Source organism: Lynx canadensis, chromosome C1, assembly GCF_007474595.2.
Source record: "Lynx canadensis isolate LIC74 chromosome C1, mLynCan4.pri.v2, whole genome shotgun sequence".
In the NCBI taxonomy this organism is placed as follows: Eukaryota; Metazoa; Chordata; class Mammalia; order Carnivora; family Felidae; genus Lynx; species Lynx canadensis.
This window is the reverse complement of record NC_044310.1, coordinates 39,679,709-39,700,067: the sequence shown is the minus strand read 5'-3', so window position 1 is coordinate 39,700,067 and position 20,359 is coordinate 39,679,709. Positions and strand designations below refer to the sequence as shown.

General features: G+C 44.4%; 1 protein-coding gene across 3 annotated transcripts in view; it reads right to left on the bottom strand.

Moving 5' to 3' along the window:
* ELAVL4 (ELAV like RNA binding protein 4) overlaps positions 1–20,359 on the bottom strand; it is a 90,991-nt gene that overhangs the window by 6,152 nt on the left and 64,480 nt on the right. For all 3 annotated transcript variants that reach the window (XM_030327549.1, XM_030327548.1, XM_030327550.1), the window contains exons 3-5: positions 18,544–18,647; positions 2,918–3,071; positions 1,014–1,239 (exon numbers count right to left, since the gene is read on the bottom strand). In XM_030327549.1, the coding sequence (XP_030183409.1) occupies positions 1,014–1,239; positions 2,918–3,071; positions 18,544–18,647 (484 nt within the window). The remainder of the gene's footprint in view (positions 1–1,013; positions 1,240–2,917; positions 3,072–18,543; positions 18,648–20,359) is intronic.

Below are 20,359 nucleotides of genomic sequence, written 5' to 3'. Positions count from 1 at the left end.
GACAAGCTATTCACACCATGGGGCAGTAGTAACCATAGTTTCCACCATTAGAAGCCTGCTGGAAAGGCTTTTTACATAAATACTGCATGTGCTCTCACACAAAATAAAAATTAGATGACTTGGACTCCTCATGAAATCATTAACCATTTCAAATTCCCAGGGCATGGGAGGACACTGCTAAGGCTGATTTTCTCCTCATCGTGGCCAGATGGAAGGGCCTACTATCTTCCCATGTGATGTGTGAAAAGGAGAAAAACCCTTTCATTAAAAGGAAGTTGGGGCATGGGTGGAATAAAATCATTATTTAGAATTATTACGAGTAGGTCAAGAATATTCTTAACTCTTGCACAATAAAGGCAGTCAAGGTAAGACTGCCTTCATGGAGTGAAACCTGCCTTTCAGAAATGTCCCAGAAGGGAAGTGCCCCCATTGCACCGGGAGGGTTTGGTACCTGAAGGAAACACTAATAAGTCTTAGACAAAATCTTCCTTCTTGTCCCAGAATCTACTGACTTAACAGTCAGAGTGAAGTTAACACAAAAGAGAGTACCTGTCCCTTCCCCAACCCAACAGAGTTACCTGTAGAAGAAAGAGGGGGACAGGCCAAACAACCCATCATCTGTCTCCTGGCCTACACTTTTCTTTGACTTTGTTAAAAGCCACTCCCTCTGCCTTAAGTCTAAGCTACTGAATGTGGTCACTTATTTGTGATTTAACTTGTTGAAACAGAACACCTTCTTGTTTGATGAAATGTAGACATTTTGTTTTAATCCAAGAATCTGAAGTTTAACCACAGCCACAGTCGTAAGTTGAAAGGGGGCTTGGTAGAGCATCTGGTCGGACCATCCCATTTAACAGTAGTGGAAACTGAGGTTCAGTAGGGAGCTTCACACAGTGATTCCTGGGGACAGAGGTTCTTATGCTTGTCCCATCTTTCTGGGATGTGGGTTTCCCTGGCCCCCACCCAGCTCTGTACATGTGGAGCAGCGTTCTTTCCCCCATGGGTGTGCCTACCTGAATCTCTGGGCCTGGTGGTGAAGCGGGCCAGGGTAGCGCCGATTGGGAGACTGGTAGAGCTGGGAGAGCAGGGCCTGGCTGGACTTCTGGCTGGGGTTGTTGGCAAACTTCACAGTAATCGGTTCTGTAGCACCGCTGGGCTTCTGGCCATTCAGCCCTTTGATGGCTTCTTCTGCCTCGATTCTCTTATCAAACCGAATGAATCCCACCCCTCTGGACACTCCTAGGGAAAGAGAAAGAGCCTTCATAAAGAGTGAACAAAGCACACTGGTAAATATCTCTGAGAAGAGATGGGCTGGGCCCCATGGACCTCCAGTGGGGAGTGGCCCCACTTGTGGGGCCAGGGCTGAGTATCCCAGAATCTCTCTCACCCATCAAAATGCATCTGCCTGCATTTCTTCCATCATGGCTCTGGGCAGGTGCTTCCCACCCACAGAACACAGGCACCTCTCACATCTGTCCATTCCAGCCTCTACACCAGATTGCTCAGTTCTCGTCTCCTTCTAGTTGCTCTAACCCATCACCCACTGTCCAGTTTCTAGTCCTGCAATGTGCCCTCTGCACCTAGCAACCATGTAATCTATTTGACAAGCAAACTCTGACCACATTACACCCCTTCAAAGCATCTTTTACACATTTTTTGTAACTTTTCAATTCTTTACTTTGTGCGTGGTACCTGTTCCTCACTGCCTCCCACTCCACATACAGAATAACAAACAAAACCCACAAAAAATCCTCCCATGGCTCTATGTTGCATACAGATGAAGTTAGACTTTCTTAGCATGGCATTTAGTGCTCCTGATGATGTGGTCCCAAATCCCCTGTTGAGTCTCATGCCAGCCATACTGAACCACCACATATTCCTTGAACAGGCTGTGTTCTTCCTTGACTCCATGCCTTATGACATGTCCTATCCACCTATTCTAGTGGACACATCATGTCCACCTAGAATTTTCTGTCCCTCTTTGTGCCAGATAACCTCAATCCATCCTCCAAAACCCTGCTCAAATGTCACCTCCTTGATGTAGCCTTCACAGCAACCTCCCCCCGCCCAGGCACAGCACACCTTCTCCTGAGCCCCCGTGGTACACTGGACAGCCCCCAGCAAGTGCTCATCATAATGGAGTCCTGCAAGGACAGAACTGTGCCTCCTTCATCTCAGGCCCCCAGTGTCCCTCTGTACAGTGTCTGGGGCAGAGCTGGCTTCAGTAAGGGTCTATTGCAGGAGTCGAATGAGAAACACACGCTGAACTGCTCTCAGGGGGTGTTTTAAAATGGGATCAAATGGAGAGTAGGTGAAAACATTTTGTCAATAAAAATGCAACCCAGGTTACCTTACATTTCTTACTGAGAGGTGGTGGATGTCTTTCTTTATTATGGACAAAGTACCACAGTACCAGGTCTTGGGTTCATGTCCCTGCACTGCCACTAACTAGCTGGGCAGAAGTCAGATCCCCCACTTAAGACCTCTCTTTTTTCACGTGTGAAATGAGGCAGCATGCGGTTCCCTCTAGCTCTATAATGATATCATTGGAGCCGGAGCTCTAACACAGGTTCTTTTCACATACAAAAGTAATGTTACTTGGTTAAGCGTTGAAAGAGACTTTGAAGGTCATTCAGTCCCACTCACAACCTGATGCCCGAATCCTCTTTATAGCCCTGCCAAGTAGTTTAGCTGCTGCTGGAACAGTTCCCATGATGGGAGATCTACCTCCTAAGATGGCCCATTTTAAATGTGGGCCTTTGATTGATAAGAAATCTTTCTCTTATGTCAAAAATCTGTCTGCGCGTGATCCATACCCTTTACCCTAAGTAACCATTATCTCTCTGCTCCTATGGGTCACAGGGCACTGGCTGTGGCATTGAGACACAAGGAAAGAAATGACAAAGAAACACTTAACCTGTGACTTGATCAACCAGGATTCGAGAGGTGATGATACGGCCATATTGCGAGAAAAGCTGCTCCAGTTCCTTCTGGGTCATGGTTTTGGGAAGGCCGCTAACGTAGAGGTTAGCATCCCTGATTGAGGCAGAGCTCGGACGGGCATATGAGACCTAGGAAAAGGCAAGAGGAGCTAAATCCATTACAGGCAACACCCTCTGAGTAGAGACTGAGTCAACAACTGAGATGACAGCCCCTTGTCTATCATTCGAACTCATGGTGCCGTTTAAATATCTCAGTAGTTCAGATTCTTAGCTACTCTTGTAATCGTAATACGAATCCCGAGAACGGCAACAGAGGAACAAAAGGAGAGGTGACGATAACTTAAAACAAATGCACAGATAAGGGTCTCTAAGTGCAGAACAAAATAGCTACTGTATGGCAGCTGTTAAATGCAGAACGACCCACGCATGGAGCTCTGAAGATTTACCTCCTGGATGTGGGTGTATAGATGATTTACTGTATCTAACACATAATAATCTTTGAATAAACCAAAAAAAAAAAAAACCTCCATGAAATTCTGCTCTGCAGATTCCTCTCCTTGCCACCCTCCCCACCCCCAAGCCCTTCGTCTTCAACACATTAAAGCGATCAGGTTCTCTGCAAGATTTTTTATGTCCCATCCTCTGTGTTGTTCCAATCTGCTCCCACAAGGTCTGCTCTCGCTGAATGACAAAGTGCAATGAAATGGGGCTTCATGAACATCTGCTTGTGATACTGGATACATGACCTTGTCATAACATCTGCAAGAACCGGGTACCTTCTAACGTGGAGGAAGAGCAGACAAAACTACAATCAAGGAAAGGAGAGCAGAGGGGAAAGGAGGGAGGTAGAGAGGGCAGTGGAAGAAGGAAGCGAGCCTCACGGATGGTTATAATAAGTTCGACTTTGTAAATTTGTCCTCCCAGATCTCTCAACTGCTTTTTTTCCCCCAAAAAGCTAACACAGAAGTGTAAACAGATCTGAAATTCCATCTGCAAGAAGCCAAATCTGTAGCAGTACACATAAGCAAAGCAAACCCCAGCAGTCATTAATTTTAGACTTTCATTTACTTATTTATTTATTTTTTAAGAAAACAACATCAGACATTTGAAATATAATTTACAGCTAGTCTAACAAAAGCACTTTCCTGCTAAAGCTATTTCTGGGGCGGTGATGGCTCAGAATAGATGATGAAAACAGTCATTTCAGAGCACATCTGACAATGTTGGACAGGAAGGGACCTATATGCCTTAGCATTTTTCAGTTGGGAGTCTTATTTAATCCATATATCCAATTTACAAGATCTGCTAAGACTCTGGGGGTGAGTGAGTGTGCATGTGCATGGATGTGTGCGTGTGTGTGTGGTACACACACAAAAGCATGCGTACAAAAGAAATTGTACATGTTAAACTGGACCCTTGGCATCAAGAACTAAAGCTCCAGCAGTGGAGGAGAACTTGCTTCTGAGAAAGGGTCTGGCAGTGTACCTAGCAAAGAGGAATGAAGGATGAGCAGACCCCCCACCCTTGGCACTCTCTCCCTTTCCATGACAGAGATGCCGAGTCCCTTTATGGGTTCCACACCTAAAAATAGATGTTGACTCAACAGATAAAATGATGTGAGTGACTAATCTGCCTTGTTGGTCTCCTCCTGCTGATGGAGCAAGGCAGACTGCCTGCAGTATCTACCTCTTCTAGAAACTGAGGGGGTGGCCTCTGTAGGCTCTTCTCCAGCACAGGGCTGACAGGCAAAGGGACCTTTACATGGAGTCCCTGGGGAGTGGGAGCTGAAGGACCAAGAATCTCATGTGACTGGACAGAGCATCACTCCACACAAGGCTCTCCTACCCCCATTCTTTACAGAACAAAGTCCTTCAGATTATAATCTAGCAGAACTATGTTTTAGACATGAGGAGGGAGTGGTAGGGACAAGGAAAGAAAAACAAGTAGTGATATGTTCATGGTAATGAGAGTTACCCCTGTCTAACCTCTGCCAATTATTGACAAATTAATAACCTGTATGACATTTGTGCTCCCCCAAAACATACCCTCCTACTTCTATGTCTTACAAGGAAAAATTTCCCACCTACTTTTTCAGGCCCTGATCCTATTTTTCTTTAAGGCCCAGATCCAATACCATCTTCTCTAGACAGCTTTCCCTGATCTTACCTCCTCCTAAAAAGCCCCCTAGCAGTGTTCTTCAGTGAACCATACCCATGATACTTAACCCATTCTGACCTTGATTTACCATCCCTCTGTCTAGACTGCTGATCTCCTTGAGGTCATGGTTTTGTGTGTGTGTGTGTGTGTGTGTGTGTGTGTGTGTGTGTGTAGGGGTGGTGTATCTTATTCACCTTAGTGGCTCTAGCTCCCAGCACAGAGCCTTATACCTGCAGAATGCTAAGCATCTAGTGAAAGAATAAATGAATATATCCACAGAACAAAATGAATGATGTAGGAATTAATGACTCTGGAGTTAACTGCAGCTTGGATTCCTCTACTTAGGGGGATCACCAAGAGTTAAGCATCCAGAAGCATAGCTGTGTTTCCCTACTAAGCTAAGAGCTAAGGGGAAGGTTTCTCATTTCCCAGTGTCTGAGGTTGGAAGGACTGAAAGAAGACTGTTCTAGAAGTAGACGCCACGTAGAGGCTTTCTCTTGGCAAACACTTCCCGAGGACCTACTATGAACCAGACACAGTGCTGTGTGCTAGGGATGCACAACAAGAAAGAACACGGAGTGGTCTCTTGCCCTAAAGGATTTCCAAGTCCAATGGGGACAATATACAACATACAGAAGGTACCCAATAAACATGAGTTGAATGGAAGAATGGTACACAATATGGACCAATTATCACAATGCTGTAAGATGTGTGCTATTCTAGGGTTGTATAGCTGGGACTAGAACACAGTAAAGGGGAGGGTTTAGTTAAGGGTTATAAGGGCCAGAAAGAAGACAGAGCTGAGATGGGTGTGTGGTGGGGTCAGGGCATGGCGGCCTAATGATAGCCCTCCTCTGGTGTGAGGACAAATAAGACGATGAAGGTCAATGGCTTAGTGCAATGCCTGTTTGACACTCAATAAATGCACAATGGATAATAATGACCTTGATACCCAATGGTCTGGGCAGCCAGAGCTGGGGTAGAGAGGGGAGCAGGCTTAGGACATACCTGCTGGGGAAAAGGGGTGGACATTGGAAAGTATATGACAGAACCAAAACCATTTCCTCAAAGGATGATTCTGATGGAGGCAGAATCTTACCCAGGCAGAATTGCTGCCACAGAGCAGTAACAAGTGCCAAAGGTGAACAGCAGCACCTTGATAATTCACCAAACCTAACTCTTGCTTACTTTTTCTCCTCTATTTGAAAAACTTAAGTCTCTTGTTATCTTAGTCTTCCATCCAGGAAATCTGTAGAAGTAGGTATGGGCAAAAATGACAGAAAAAGGATCTCCCTACATTTAATATCCAAATGCTGATTCCTGGTATTTGTACTTTTCAAGTGTCCTCATACATTTATGAAATCCTAACTGAGTGACTATAGGGGTCAGGTCCTTTGTTAGGCTGAAACATTTCTCAAAAATTATCCACTTCTAGCCCCTGCAGACAGCCAGCCATTGCTGGTGTGTTAACCCCACTAAACTAGTGGCCTAGAGCCCAGGGCTTCCAATGCTAAAGGCAGTGCCCTAGAGAATCCCATGCCTCAGTCCCTCAGGATCCTGCTCACTCCATTCATCCAGAACGTTTGAAGACAAGACTGGCATTTCTAGGCTGGCACTGATCTTGCTCTGGAGCTCAGAAAGAACTGGGAATACAGAGGCCACTCCTCTAGCTCTGGGTTAGGATGGCCCAGAGGCAGGTGACTTTACAAATGACCTTGATAAAAGATTTGCAGTGCCTCCAAACTCCCCATCCCTGCAGGCTTACAGTAACCCTGACCCACTGCAAGAGTGACAGTACAGTGTGGAGTTTACAGCCCTGACTGTGAGCTGGCTCCCACACTCACTAGCTATTACTTGGGCAAGTAATTTGATCTTGATAAATCTCAGTTTCTCTACTGGTATAAAGGGGGACAATTTTCCTTTGATGGGTTATTATAAAGAAGTGAGATAATAGATTTAACAGGGGTAGCACATTCCTAGAATTTAGTAGATATTTAGTAAATGTTATTATATTATTACTACGCAGTGAGTACTACAGGCTTTTGTGGGCAGTGTGGGACTCTAGCACCCACTGGGACACACCTTTCAATTTTACCACACAAGCAAACATCTGGGATACCACCAGTGAGCACCTATAGAGGCACCACTTTCCTCCTGTCAGCCTGGTGGGGTCTGGGTGATCTGTTACCACTTCACTGCCATGAATTTCCTCTAGCACATTTCTACAGATTCCACTGTACTTTCCATATCCACAAAGTAAAGTACTTCCCAGTTTCCAATGTGACTTCACAAGTCTGCTGTCAGTGATTCTCATCAAGGTGGTGCAGCAGCATTATCATTCATCACAGATGGGGCAGCAGGACCCCGGCTGGGGACTGCCCCTCCCACACAGCACTCTCCTCGCAGGTTCCTTCACCTGTTCACAGCCATGGGGGTTGGCCTGGGCAGGGATGGGGGAACAGCATGGCCTTGGGTAAAACGTTTCCTGAATCCTCTGGCAATACCTTGCCCCTTGTCTAACCTGCCGTGGTACAGAAAAGGGAGAGGACTTGGAAAACATGATAAAGGCGTGGTTTAGGGTGCTGGGAGTCTGGTAAGGTAAGAAAAGGCATCCTTCTCTGCTTTCGAAAGGTGCTCCTTTAATAAATACCAGCATTAGAAGATGTGAGTTCATTCGTTCCTCTCATTTCTGAACACTTCCTGTCTGCCGAGCTGTGCTGGGTGCCTGGTGCTTCAAGCACTCCGAGGTCCAGTGAGGAAGGGAGCAGATAAATGAAGAGTGCAGTTCAGAGGGCTGTTCCTGGCAAGGGGTTACTCATCTCCCACTTCCAGTGTTAGCTTCTATGTGGAGGGAGCCCCCTGGGGTAGCAGTCTAGGCTTCTTGGTACCCCCTCACCTCTCTTCTCCAGGGGAAGTACAGTGACCATTCTGAACAAGCTTCAATACTGGCAATAGGCACAGAAGCCTCAGCCACTGTGTACTTCTTCCCTTCTGGCAGCCAGATACCAGCTGGAAGCACACTTTCTGTTCCAGGATCTGTTCGATGAGAGCAGGAGGCCTGTGGGGTCCAAAGTCCCTGTAACATGGTATGTCAGTCTGTCAAAGTGTGGGGTTATGTGTTAGGAAGTCCACTGTGTTCAGGAAATCCATCCAGGACATAATCTGTATTAAAGGTGACCTTAGGATTCAATATGCTTTTCTCTTTTGTGTTATCTCTCACCTGATTTACAGTGGTTTTACAGGATATGGAAAACAAGAGCATCACTTGTTAGGTCCCTTCAAATCATAATAAGGATCTCTATCATTGATTGGATGTCTCCATGAGCTAGGCATTCTATTCACAAAACTGCTAATCTCTATAACTGTGGTTCATGGTAAGTGGAAATAAAGGTGACAGGTGCCATTGGTGATACCAGCAGCAAGCACTATCCTTGAAATCTGCTTCACAGAAAAGTTCTGGCTGAGATCTCAGACAGCTGGCCAACCCACCTTATACATTACATAGGAAGCTCACTATTTCATGAGGTGCTCTGCCCCATCACTGGCCATCACTGACTATTGGTAAGTTCATCCTTCAACTGTGTTCAAACCTGTCTCTTCTATAGTTTCCATCCTTCTCCTATTTCTATTCTAGCTCCACACACTAGGAACATCCTTCCTGTTCTCATTGCCTCTTATCCTGTGGGTTTCTCTCACTGATAGGTGCAAGTTAGAGCATCAGGAAACTTTATTTTGAGACAGGCCTTTGTTCCAAGGAAGTTCTTGTTTATGTTACTTTAACTGACACTGAGCATCTATTCTGGAATGGAAAAGAGAAAACGGTTAAGAGCAAGGGGCTTTGGGGCTAGAAAGATATGAATTTAAATCCTGACCACTTCCTAGTTGTGTAAGCTTGGGGCAAGTCACTTGAATAACATAGCTTAGAAGCTTTCTAACAGAGTTCTTGGAGCATTAAACAAGCTAATACATATAAGATTTCTAGGCACTATGCCTGGCACATAGGAACTGCTCAATAAACAGCTCTGATATAACTGCTATGGCCTTATGTGAAACACTGGTTGGTACAGAGATGAAAACAGCCATCCTTGACATGTAGGACTATTAGTCTAGCAGAGGAGACACACACAGAGACCAATCATTTCAAAAGATCAAGCTGCAGATTTTCCCCAATCTGTTGTAACACCCTACTCTCTGAGTGAGCATAAACTCCCCAGAGCACATAGATCCCTGGGGGATATTCATTCCAAAGAGACCAGGAGATGGCAGCTGAGAACAGTCTCTGGTGCTGCCAGGGCCTTCTAGGAGCAAACCCTTGCAGGTACCTCTGATTCCCACCTCCAGGAGCAGGGAGAGAAGAAAGAAGCCAGCTGGCTCCTAGAAACAACAGCTTTGATTGTGAGGATCAGCTTTCCCTGTATCTGTGGCTGCAGCCCTGCCCACAGGCAGAACAGGTGTCTGCTTATGTGGCCCCACTCCTCATACTTCCCCCACCTGTCACCTGATACATGATATTCTTTTATCAGGGGCAAGACCTGATGGTAATGTTTCTAATGAGCTCTGATTGTGCCACTTCTCCCTGCCCAAAGCCTTCAATGGTTCTCCAAAACCTTGTGATGGATGTTCAAATCCCTCATTTGAGCATTCAATGCCCTCTGCGATCTGGACCAACTTCTCAATTCCTGCTAACTCTCCATGTACTCTATGCCTCAGTTCAAATTTTAAAAAGGTCAGTTTTCAGAATATGTGCTTAAAGTTTCCACTTCCTTATCTTTGTTCTTGCTATCTGTTCATCATGATGTCAAAATGAACTCCTGCTCATCCCTACAGACCTGGTCTGAATGCCATCTCTTCTCTGAGGCCCAGGCACAAATGACTGCTATCTCCTTAAACTCCATAGATGATATACATTTCAACAGCAGCAGCTATCACTGTGTCTCCCATTGTGGAGTTTAAGAGTATCCAAGAATATCAAGAGAGTGTCTGGCATACAGTAGGCAGGATAAATATTTCTATGGTGTGGTGATATATTCATATGTCTACAACTTTAACAAAGTCCATTAAATTCCAAAGAAGCTTACTTAGTACAAGGATATTTCTGTCCATCTAGTGGCCTCCAGAAGGTAGAGATATGCTAACGGTTTCATGGCCTGGTTAGTGGAAGAGCTGGTCTCAGACCCAGAGCTGAAGACACTCCGTCTTCTCACTAAACTGCAAATCCCGATTCTTGCTATATGAAAGATTGATAAGATTACTGTAGCCACCTGGGAGCTCCATAATACTTCCTACGATACAAAGCCTCTATACGTGCTGCCTGAGGCTTAGTAAGGCTCAGACTCTTTATTTTTTTATGCATCTTTGAAGCATGTACATCTCTGAAACATGCAGATGGGAAAAAGTCTTCTCCTGTCATGTAATTTTCACCTTAGGGATAACCCTATTCACTTTTGTCATCATTCTGGGAAGCATTACTTGAGTACCCCACTATAAGCCATGATTACCCATGAGATATTATTCGTTCCATTTTCTAGATGACTAATTCTGGTTCAGTGAGATCAAGTACTTGTCCAAGGTCACATAGCCAAACTAAGACAAAGCTGGATATGACTCCAAGTTCTGGGATCTTTCCACTATACCAGGCTAACGTGGACAGTGAAATAAAAGCTGTGTGCTTGGCACAAACTGCTACTTTCTCTGGAAAGTTATCAAGCTGACAAGATCACACTATAATATTTTATTAGACTGTTGCAGCTGGAAGGAACCATTCTGCAGATGAGGAAATGCATCCAGGGAAGTAAAGTAAGTTGCCCAAGGTCATTCTGGGAGTTTTTGACAGAGCTGGGACTTGACCGACTCTTCATCTTAACTCAGAGCTCTTTTGAATGGACAACAAAAGGGAAGGGAAGAGGGATTGGCTCTATGATCTTTGACAGACCAGCTGATTTTCTCTGGGGCTTCATGATAGCCATAGAAAAGAGATTCCTTATTCCCCCTGGCCACTGATGTTCTAGGCCAGCGCGGTCTAATCAAACCTAGGATCATGAAAATGTGTTGCTTGATATGGTGGCCACTAACTACATGTGACTACAGAGCACTTCAAAGTACCTGGTATGACTGAGGAACTGAACTTTTCATTTGACTTAATTTTAATTAATTTAAACTCAAATTTAAATAGCCATGTGTGGCTACTATACTGGATAGAAGAGTTGAAGTCCAGGAACCACACAAAAATTCAGAATCTCAGAGCTCAAAGGGACCTTTAGATCAGACTCTAGTTTGGTATAGGAATCTTTTCTACATCATCCCTGATGACTCCATTTGAATGTCTCTAACAGAGAGTCACTACTATCCAAGACAAATGTTCTACCCTGATAGCTACACAGGGTCTCTTCCTAGATTCTTGAAATATAGGATTGAGTTTCAGAATCACTGCAGACTTCCTTTCCCTTAGAGAACAAAAACCAACCACTGTGGGTGAATCTGAGTATGGCATCATCTTTGCCATCTTCCTCATTTGCCTCTGGACAACCCTTAGAATGTCAGGTCTCTTTAAAATGTGGGGCTGAGAATGGGACACAGACACCAAGGACAGGTTGACCAGAGTGCACAAGAAAGCAGCATTAGTTCCTGTGATCTGGAATCTACAATTCTCCTAACACAGCCAAGGTGCACTGGCTTTTTTTAAAGCAGCTCACATCCTACTGTTGGCTCCTTTCACACTTGTAGACAACTAAAGCCCCCAAGTCCCATTCCACACACTTCTGAAACCAATATAAGGTAGCACTATAAGGTGTCATCTTAACCTGTACCTGTCTGATTTTCTTTTGCAATCCAGACCCAGGACGCTGTGGACAACCTTCAAGAGATATTGGAATTGTAACAGCCTCACTGGGCAGAGAGAGCAGGGAAGCTCTCGTTCTCTCTCTCTCAAACTCCTACACCTGTATCTGAAATCATTCACTCAGAGGAAGTTAGCAGGGCACCGGGAAGCAGAGCAGGCAAACGGAAGCTCTCACCGGAGAGAAAGAGCAGCCTGGTACAACTGGGGTAAACGAGTCTCCAGTTTCCACTGCTGTGGCTATGTGCCCTCTCTTGGGTCCTTGGGGATTCAGTGATCCAGCCTCCCCTGCTGACCTTGGTGGGGGAAGTGCTCCCACACTGCTCTGACTATAGCTGTAATGGGGGAGGAGAGAAAAATGCCTTTTTTATTATTAATAAGACTGAGGGAGGCAGTCTATCATTTCTGGGTGGGGTGATACCCGTCAGCAAAAAATGATCTGCCAACTCTCTGGGAAGCATTAAGAGCAGTGATAGGAGAAATAATTGCTTATGCCGAGTGCAAAGAAAAGATGCTTCAGCGGAACGGAGGCCTCTAGCAAGGCAGGTGGATCGCAGGGCGAGGGAGGGAGGCCTAGCGCCCCAATGACCCCTGGCAAGAGGAAGAAGTGGGAGGGGCATACTGGAACCTGCAAAACTCAAGTGTGGAAAGATCCCCTGGAGGCACTGTTAGTGCTATTAGAAGAATAAAGCGAGAACAGAGAAATGGCTAAGCAGCATCATGGTACAGAGAGGCCTGAAGACAGGAGCTCAGTTTGTTTTCCTTCCCAGTGATGGGAAGTTTCTTCCTTCTGAAAAGCCCTTACTCAATGCACCTTCTCCTTCTCAGTCCTGCTCCCTCTGGAGCTGGGCTGCTGCCTTGTGATAAAGCTTCCTTCTTAACTCTCACAGCCCCTCTCCTGACTGAGTGCCAACCCTCCTGGGTTCACTCCGAGTGGCAGAAGCAGCCTTTTGTCCCCTCCTTCCTGCTCCAGTCCTGAAAGCACTCACACCTCCAGTTTGCACAAGAGCTGTGCTCTGGGAATGTTTTCTTTAAAGTCATATTTTTTTAATATGAGTAATAGCTTAATGTAATTATTTGAAAAAGACAAGACACAAAATCATTTGTAAACCTGTAATGCAATGAGAAAAGGAAGGAAATATATAAAAACGTTAACAGTATTGAGTTGGGAATGGCTGATACTGCCACATTATATGATAGTGTGTTTTCCAAATTATTTATAAATAAGCATGCCTTGCTTTTAAAATGAGTAAAAACAGCTTCTAAAGAGCTAATGAAAACCAGTGTCTAGGCTGACAAAAACCTACCACTACAGCTTGCAAGCCACTGGTTTCATCCGTCCAACACCGCAGGTGACACACCGTCGCCAGATGAGCCTTCTTGGAACTTTGCTTTGACCAAGTCCCTTTCCTGCTCAAACCTTGCATAGCTTCCGGGTTCCCACTCCTCCACCCCAAACCAACGGGCAGCCCTGCAGCCCCATAAGCACCCCATCCGTGCCCCATCCCACTGCATTAGAGAAGATTCTCTGTATGTTTGTGCCCCCCATGAGACAGGAGCTTCTGGAGGCAGAGCAGTGAACACTTCTTTACTCCTCTGCTCCTCGAACTCAGGTTAAAAATCCAAACTGGTGTCCCACTATTCTGAAAGATTTACTGGGCATGATTCCAAACCCTCAAATTACACTCTGGATCACTTTTTACTGAAGGTTCTCAGTGTAACTTGAATATCAATCCAAACTTTTTGTAAAGATATCTCTTTTGAAGGTACTACAGACATCTAATTTTCTTTGTTACTAATTAATGCGACAAAGAGCTGGACCACTACAGCTGGATTCAATGAAGTGCTTCCTAGTAAGCAGCTGAAATTACAGTGTGAATTCAGAAGCTGCTGTTTTAGAACCCATGGAGAGAGGAGAGGGCCCAGGACTGGGACAGGCATCCACTGTGGAGTCAAGGAGTACCGGGAATCGTTTTCCAGAACCCACAGTCATTTCACCCAATACGTCCCAAAGTCTAACGTGATCTCTGTTGGAGACAAGTGAGGAAAAAAGCTCAACAAAGAGCACTCTCAAAACTCTAAATGGGGCAAATCATCTCCACTGTGTTCAGAGTTGAAATCCTAAGAAAAGACCCACTTTCCCAAGTGGAGTGCCAGGCTGGTCTGGCAGGCTAGACATGTAAGCCCAAGGTCCATGCTCTGTGCCTCTCTAACACATGTAGATGGGAGAAAGTCTAGGGCACTGCCATCTCTGGGTCACCTAAATCCCAGGACCTAGCACAGAGCCTGCTAAGCAGGGGTTCAAGAAGAAAAGACCTGAACTTAGGTCTGTACTCAGGTTGATGGCAGAAGTCCCAAACCACAAGTCTGTTTAATGAAGAACCTGGAAGAACCACACAATTTGTTTGCTTTTTATATCTCCTTCCCATGCCAGGGAGTATTATCTGTGTGTGCAGAGCCAAATACAGACCCAAACAATCTCATAGAATGCACGTGCTGCTGAGCAAACACACAGTGTGACCTTCCAATACTTACAGCCTACTGCTAGAGTTATTTTTAAAACACCTTTCTTTACTCCAAATCTCACATACCAACCATGTGATCCTGGGTAAGTCTCCTACCCTCTTTGGGCCTCAGTTTCCTCAACTGTACAAAGGAGAGAATAGCACCTTCTTACAGGGCTATCTTAAGAAGTAGAGTTCATGTGTGTAAAGCATCTAGCCCTAGGGATGTTTCAAGAATTCAATCCTCTCAAGCATGTAAAGGGGTTAGAATACTGTTGGTACACAGTAAATATTCAATATAAGGTAGCATTACTATTATTAGTAGTATAATTATAATAAATAATTATTATTATTTCAAGCATATGCTCACATATTAAGCATCTCCTCTTGTGGCAGAGTCCTTCACAGGCCCTTCAGATGCTAGTTCAGCTCAGCTGCTGGTCACTTGTGTGCCATTGGACAGGTCATTTCATCTCTGAGCCTGGCCACTTTCTCCCACTAAACAAGTTATAATCCAAAGAATAATTCCTCTGTAGTCACGTCTGCAAACATGTACTAGATGTTCCTAGGAGATCACTGTAACACATGTTTCCAAAAAATATATTTGTTTGATCCAGATAGGCACGTTATCTGCAGTCATCCACACTACTCATAAGGGCTTAATTAATGAATCACGTTCTTTCTCTGCTTTGATGCTGTGTCTATGCCAAGACTGTATTCTCTTTGAGGACAGAGGCCTGGCCTTGCCCTCTATATGCCTTTGATATTGGCACATAGTCACATTACATCCACCTTACTAAAGCGACAATGAATAGTTGTTAACAGGGAACCTTCATTTGGGGGCACCTTCCACTAGGAGGTGAATGAATCATTCACGTCCAATAAGCAAAACAGTGTTTTTGTACTTAAATTTGACTTCAGAGGCCACACACTGCTTGCCCACAGGTCAACTATTAAGTTTTGTTTGACCTGACTACCTATGGTTTAAAAATTTTAAGTTGGTTTCCAACCTTTAGAAATTGACAGATTTGGCATTAAAAATATCTAGATTTCAGTTTTTATTGAATAATTGGAAGACCTGGCAACAATCTGGGCTTAAACAATCTGTAGTAGCTGACGAGTACCTGCCATTTTTATTGCTCTCCACCTCACTATAGTCTCCACCCTTCCCTTAGGGCTTTCTAGAACTATCCCTGAATCTAGCAGTTAATCATTAAAACCTAGGAATTAAAATATAACAACAACAATTAACTCTTGGTTTTCCTGCAGCTATTTGTACATTACATTTGAAATAGGGTGTTTTGGGGCACCTGGGTGGCTCAGTTAAGCATCTGACTCTTGGTTTTGGCGCAGGTCACGATCTCACAGTTTGTGAGTTCGAGCCCTGCATCAGGCTCTGTGCTGACACAGCAGAGCCCGCTTGGGGTTCTTTCTCTCCTCTTTCTGCCTCTCCCCTGCTCTCTGTCTCTCAAAATAAATAAACTTAAACAAAAAATTTTTGAAAAGTATTGTGTTTTGCACAAAGCACTTCAAAAATGCTCCAGAAATGTGAGAAGGAGGGACAAACTTGACCATATCTTGCAAACATGTACTAGATAGTTCTGGGCAGATCTCTGTAAAGCATGCTTCCAGGAAGATATTTGTTTTTTCCAGATATGAAAGTTATCTATTCCTTCTTGGGAGTCAGAGCAAAGAGATAAATCTCATGTCACTTATCAAAGCAGACTGAAGCAGAAGTAAACAGTGGCCTGAAAGGCAGAAAAGCAATTTTAAAAAATTAATAAATGATGAGACTATTAACAGCACATGAAAAGGGTTTGCTTTTTTCCTCCCCTTTAATATGATTTTTACCTTAAACATTGTGTCCCTTTAGGAAAGGGAAGAAAAGTTAATAAAAGAACCTATCACTCAAACTTAATTTTTAGTATGGCAAATAAACTGCTTTAATGAAAGGGCTGAAATACCCAGGTTTGCACATTAAATTTTCATTCGTAGTAGAGGATGGAAATTATTGATTCAGCCATGGCATCATGCATTTTGAATCCTACAATGCCTAGGAAGCCCATGTTACTGCTGGGTGCAAATGTGTTGGCAGCGTTTTGATGCAGGGTGAGCACAGGGTGGGTGAGGGGGTGGGGCAACGGATGTAGAGAAGAGAAGGAAGATAGCCTTCCCACAGAAAGAAAATAATCGACGTTCCTTGTCTGTAAGATCTACTTAGACAAAGCACTACTTCTGATGGCATGATGGATCAGGGGGTGCATTCTGAGAGCAGAAAAGCCAGGTCCAATCAGTCTTTCAGGAAACCCAACAGCTTCATGGAATATTAAAAAAAAAAAAAAAGGTAAAATGGATGGCTGATGATTTGATCCTAAACTCTTGGGAAGGTTTGGGTTTCAAGAAAACTGTAGAGGAAAAAAAAAAAGTACCTTTCTCAGTTCAAGGTCAGGGTGTCCATCAAGGGAAGAGTAAATGTCTGACATTCTAATGCTGAACTGGATAGCACAGAAAAATCAATCAAACCCACAAATACAGCTCTCAACCTGGTGTGGCCTCATCAAACAATCAGGGACGTGAGCATCCCATCTTCACGTAAAGCGTAAAAATAGGTATGTTTTTCCTTTGAAAGAAATTAATCCTCCTGCCTCTCAGAGGACTACCCCATAATTAAACAACTCTTAATTATTTCTCCATTAGATAGCTCAAAGGGATTGATTGTAAGATGAGACTGAGGCAGCCTGAATCAGGCTGATTTGGGGGTCTTTGTGTACTACAGACTGTATGAGATCATGAAAGCAATCACTTTTGGAAATAAGCTAAACTCAATTGCAAAAGTTAAGCTGCTTAAAATAAAGGAAGGAAGGAAGGAAGGAAGGAAGGAAGGAAGGAAGGAAGGAAGGAAGGAAGACAATCGGATAATAATATTCCAAAAAAAGAAGATTTTTGTTTTGGTTTTGCTTTGATTACCTCCTAGCTGAAATTATCTTATACCAACAGTCTCTCTCTGTCAGTCCTGATGTTGGAAAAGTGGCTCTGTTGAACTAAAAAGTTCTGCTTTTGTGTTTTCATACGCTGAGAGCTGGTGCCATCTATAGATTTCCATTCTGGGAGAGGTTCTCTTTTGTCCTACTTTGCGTCAGACCTGCTGTCGTGAGGATAAGAGCGCCCAGGAGACACCTCCCTGTGGTTTAATAGGCTATGAAGGATGGGACTCATTAATGGGCTGGCAGCTGCCCCCAAGCAGGATGCTGCCTGCAGGTGGGGGAAGAAGGGGAAGGGAGACTGAGGAGGAGGAGAAGGCTCCATCCAGGAGACCACCACTAGCTATCAAAGGGGGCCCTCAAAGCAAACAGCACCACCTCCTGAAGGATCTCCACAAGGGGAAATCTGAACCGAGAGAGTGACGGCATAGTCATAGAAACCTCTGGAGAAACAGGCTCTGGGTAACTGTTTCTCTTTTTCGACTTAAAACAACCCCACCTGAGATATTATCTACAGCTCTAATTATTTTCCAGTTGCTCGAATGTTACTTTTTCTGTCATTCCTTTACTGTGTTCCTAACAATTTGATAGTCTCCATCCCTATTATATTAGTGTTTATTTATAACAGATTTTTTTTCTTTTCTAGTCACAGTTAGGAGGGTCCTTGTCCCCTTTAGGTAAAGCCAAACTGTTACAGCCTGCCACATGAGGCTCCTGCCCACCTCCCATCCCAAATCAGACCATGCTATCCTATATGCTGTTCCCCACTCATAATGTTTACGTTCATTTTCACAGCTTCCCATGTGCTGTTCCCTCTGTGTGGAACAGCTTCTCTGGCTCAGCTTCTTCCCATGGCTTAGTTCTGGCCATCTTTGCAGGCTTGGGCTCACAGGCCTTCTTGGTGGGCCCTGACACCCCATCTGCCCTCCAGTCCCTTCCCTCTACTCAGCCTACATCTCATTCTTTGTAATGATCTGTGTCCTCCACTTAGCACTGTGGATGATAAATGTCCTTTACATAAATAAAGAACACGACTTCCAGCTCCCTGATAGCCTGGATTTATGAGATCAAAGGAACAAAATTTAACCAGTGCCTCCCAATCAGGACAGCATATCACTTCTTACCTTTATGGTTTTGGTCTGGAGTCTGAGTCCATTTAAAGTATTGATGGCTTTCTCTGCATCCTTTGGATCAATATAGTTAACGAATCCATACCCTAAACTCTGTCCTGTGGAAACATTTTAAAAAAGAGAAAGAGAGAAAGAGAGAGCTCAGTATCTTTATAGCAGTAATACTTTCCATTGCAGTGAGTCAAAACCCTCCTCTAGTATATGGTTTCTTTTACACCAGGGTTTACCCCAGGTGAAGTTTCCAATTCTTCCATCTCTCACTTTGGTCAGCCTATGAACTCCCAGCAGCTGCCCACGTTGGGAATGGGTAAGTGCCCCTGCACATCCACATACATACACAAGTGTCCACTTAATTGGACAGAGGTGAGAAGGTAGTTGAACGAGAGCAGGTGTGCTTTGTTAGATCTGAACTGGAGTCATGGGGCTTTTCCTATGGGCAGTGTGACTGTGGAGAGAAGTCACTGGATGTCCCAATTTTTTTCCCCCATGTGTCTTCTCTGGAGATAACAGCACTTGCCAGAGACAAGTTTGAAAGGGTTAATGAGACACTGTGTATAAAATGCCTACCAGGTACATTGCCTAGAATATAGTAGCTGCTCAACGAAAGACAGCTATGCTATGCTCAGTCCTGTAAAACTGGGGCGAGCGCTGAATGCGGTAGCTGTGTCTGCTGCCTCAGTCATGCCAGCCACGCCCACACTCAGAGGAATGTAGCAGGATCTGAGCAGCAAAGACTGAGACATTTATAGTGAAGGCATGACCAGAATTTAAAGCAGTTGCTACAAATCATTGGTTGCCCTCATCATCCTCCCCTCCCAGCCCGAGAACAATTTAAAAAAAAGAGGAGGTTCTATTAGAAAGAACTGGGGAGCTCCTAACACAAAGGGGAGAGTGCAAACACATTCTGCAAAGAGGATTTAGCTCCTTTAGGTGGAGATGGCATCAACTTGTCTGCAAAGAGAGGTAGCAAGTGACAGGGCTCCCCCCAAGTGAAATAAAAATAATGTGCTTGCGATCGTGCCACTGATTATAAATAGTCCATCAGCTCTGCCATGTGTCATCAGCCAGAAATATCATTAGGAAACTTTACATTTTTTGACATACCCTTTAAGAAATACAGAGCTTAGGGTGGCTGAAAAACCAGCTTGAACTTCCCAAGCAATGTTATTGATTTGTGGGCGGCAGTGGAGCCGAAAGGGAGGAAAATGACAGGACGTCACATGTCAGGGAAGACTGATTACATAAAGCTCTTTCTGGAGTACCCGGGCCAGGGCTGGGAGACAATACAGCAAAAAGCCTGCCATGTCCTGGTGACAGGAGCCCATTTCAGCAGCCAAAAAATCTTTCCAACAGCTTCTGTTTTGCTGGTAAATGTCTGTGTTTGTGTTGGTTGTAGGAGGGAACCTGGGAAAACAAGTTGGGTTCTGGATCAGAAAACGGGTGACTTTGTTATCCTTTATAGGACGCAAGCAAAGAGGATCATGAGTAATGGCTCAGTGCCCACTTTTGTCCCCAAAATGGAAAACCCAAAATGACAATACTTTCCATTAGAAAACTCCTCTGTGTTTTGGAATAACAGGAAAGACAGGAGCAAACTTGGCCAGATATACCCTTTATAGGCAGAATTAGTAACTGAAGGAGGAAGAGCTAATGCTAAACACACTCTAGCTGCTGGGGCCCTTCTACATGTGTGTGTATGTGTGTGTGCAGAAGAGTAAAAGTGTGTGTGAGAGAGAGGTGTGTGTGAATTACACGACCCTGCCACATGTTCTGAGAAACTTTTGCAAATCCTAAAATACAAGAGGCATTA